The sequence below is a fragment of the Setaria italica genome, chromosome IV, assembly GCF_000263155.2.
Source record: "Setaria italica strain Yugu1 chromosome IV, Setaria_italica_v2.0, whole genome shotgun sequence".
NCBI lineage: Eukaryota > Viridiplantae > Streptophyta > Magnoliopsida > Poales > Poaceae > Setaria > Setaria italica.
The window spans coordinates 23,180,067-23,182,409 of NC_028453.1; the positions used below are offsets into that span (position 1 = coordinate 23,180,067).

Consider the following 2,343-nt stretch of genomic DNA (forward strand, 5'->3'; position numbering starts at 1 on the left):
ACTCCCTTCATGTTTCGGATCGGCCCCATGCCGTTGATGGCCGCTATCTTCTCCGGGTTCGCCTCGATGCCACGCACGGAGACGATGAAGCCTAGCAGCATGCCCCTTGGGACACCAAACACGCATTTCTCTGGGTTAAGCTTGATACGCTTATCCCTTAGCCTTTCGAAGGCTAGCTTCAGGTCGGGGACGAGCTGATCGCCCTTCCTGGATTTGACCACGATGTCGTCAACGTAGGCCTCAACGGTTCGCCCGATGAGATCTCCAAAGCACTTAAGCATACATCGCTGGAAGGTAGCCCCCGCATTTTTGAGGCCAAATGGCATCTTAACATAGCAGTAGGGGCCAAAGGGGGTGATGAAGGAGGTAGCGAGCTGGTCGGCCTCTTTCATCATGATCTGGTGATAGCCGGAGTACGCATCGAGGAAACTAAGTGTTTCGCACCCGGCTGTCGAGTCGACTATTTGATCTATACGCGGCAAAGGGAACGGATCCTTTGGACACGCTTTGTTGAGACCGGTATAATCGACACACATTCTCCATTTCCCACTCTTTTTCGGCACAAGAACAGGATTGGCCAACCACTCAGGGTGGTGTACTTCCTTGATGAAGCCGGCCGCCAGGAGCTTTTCGAGCTCTTCACCAATGGCCCTGCGCCTTTCTTCGTCGAAACGGCGCAAGCCCTGCTTCACCGGTTTAGAGCCGGCCCTGATGTTCAGGGAATGCTCGGCGACTTCTCTCGGGATGCCTGGCATGTCCGAGGGCTTCCACGCAAAGATATCGCTGTTTGCGCGGAGGAAGCCGACAAGCGCGCTTTCCTATTTGGGGGATAGGGTTGCGCTGATCCGCACCACCCCTCCACTGGAACAACCGGGATTGAGGGGGACTTCTTTGATACCTTCGGTGGGCTCGAAGGAGGTTCCTGGCTGCTTGGCGTCGGGCCGGTCGTCAACGGTTTCCTCAAGCTGGGCCACCATGTCGCCCGAGTCGGCGATAGCCGCGGCGTACTCGCAGCACTCGACGTCGCACTCGTATGCCTTCTGGAAGGTCGTGCCGACGGTGATGACTCCGTTGGGTCCTGGCAGCTTGAGCTTGAGGTAGGTGTAGTTGGGGATTGCCATGAACTTCGCGTAGCATGGGCGGCCCAAGATGGCGTGGTAGGTTCCGCGAAAGCCCACCACCTCGAAGGTGAGGACCTCCTTCCTGTAGTTGGAAGGGGTCCCAAACGTGACGGGCAGGTCGATCTGCCCGAGGGGCGTTGCCTGCTTCCCTGGCACGACGCCATGGAAGGGAGCCTTGCTAGGACGGAGACGTGAGCGGTCGATCCCCATGGCGTCGAGGGTCTCGGCGTAGAGGAGGTTGAGGCCGCTGCCCCCATCCATGAGTACCTTGGTGAGACGTGTAGTGCCGACGATGGGGTCGACGACTAGTGGGTAGCGCCCCGGGTGCCGGACGCGTCCGGGGTGGTCAGACCGGTCGAACGTGATGGCCGGCGCGGACCAGTCGAGGAAGGCCGGGGTTGCAGGCTCGACCGCATAGACCTCCCGGCGCTCCAGCTTCTGTTGGCGCCTGGTGTCATATGCTGTGGACCCCCCAAAGATCATGAAGCAGCCATCTACTTTGGGGAAGCCGTCTTCCTTCTCCTCGTCGCCTTTCTTTTCCTCATCAGGCTTCCATTTCCGATCACCCTTTACCGGATTGCCCACGAAGAAACTCTTCATGAGGTTGCAATCTTTGTAGGCGTGTTTGATGGGGAACTCATGGTTCGGGCACGGTCCCTCGAGCAGCTTGTCGAAGAAGCCGGGTGCGCCTTCGGGGGGCGGCTGCCCTCGCTTGCGTTCGACTGCGGCCACGAGGGGGGCCTCGCGCCGCTGCTTGCCCTTCTTCTTCTGCCGCTGGCGGTTGGAGGTGCCTTCGTCGGCGTCCTCCTCCCGCTTCGCCTTGCCTTTGGAACGATCAAAGATCGCTCCGACAGCCTCTTCGCCAGAGGCATAGCTAGTGGCGATGTTGAGGAGCTCCTCTGTGGTCCGCGGGCCTCGGCGCCCTAGCTCGTGGACGAGGGGCCGGCAAGAGGTCCCTGCTATGAAAGCTCCTATGACGTCGGCGTCGGCGACGTTGGAGAGCTCAGTGCGCTTTCTGGAGAAGCGCCGGATGTAATCCCGGAGGGACTCGTCCGCCCCCTGGCGGCAGCTCCGGAGATCCCAGGAGTTGCCAGGGCGTGTGTACGTCCCTTGGAAGTTTCCTACGAAAACCTCCTTCAAGTCGTTCCAGTTGCGAACGCGCCCTGAAGGGATATGTTCTAGCCAGGCTCTCGTGGAGTCTGCCAGAAACAAGGGTAGGTTG

The 2,343-nt window shown here is 59.7% G+C and overlaps 1 protein-coding gene across 1 annotated transcript; it reads right to left on the reverse strand.

Annotated features, from left to right (window-relative positions):
• Positions 1–818: 818 nt before the first annotated feature.
• Positions 819–1,382, reverse strand: LOC106804307. Its single transcript, XM_014805089.1, has one exon. It carries the CDS (start codon positions 1,380–1,382, stop codon positions 819–821), a length of 564 nt encoding a protein of 187 aa, XP_014660575.1.
• Between the last annotated feature and the right edge of the window lie 961 nt (positions 1,383–2,343).

Excerpts from the sequence above, each read along its gene's own strand:
- LOC106804307 (XM_014805089.1), bottom strand. The coding sequence starts at position 1,382 with ATGGATGGGGGCAGCGGCCTCAACCTCCTCTACGCCGAGACCCTCGAC.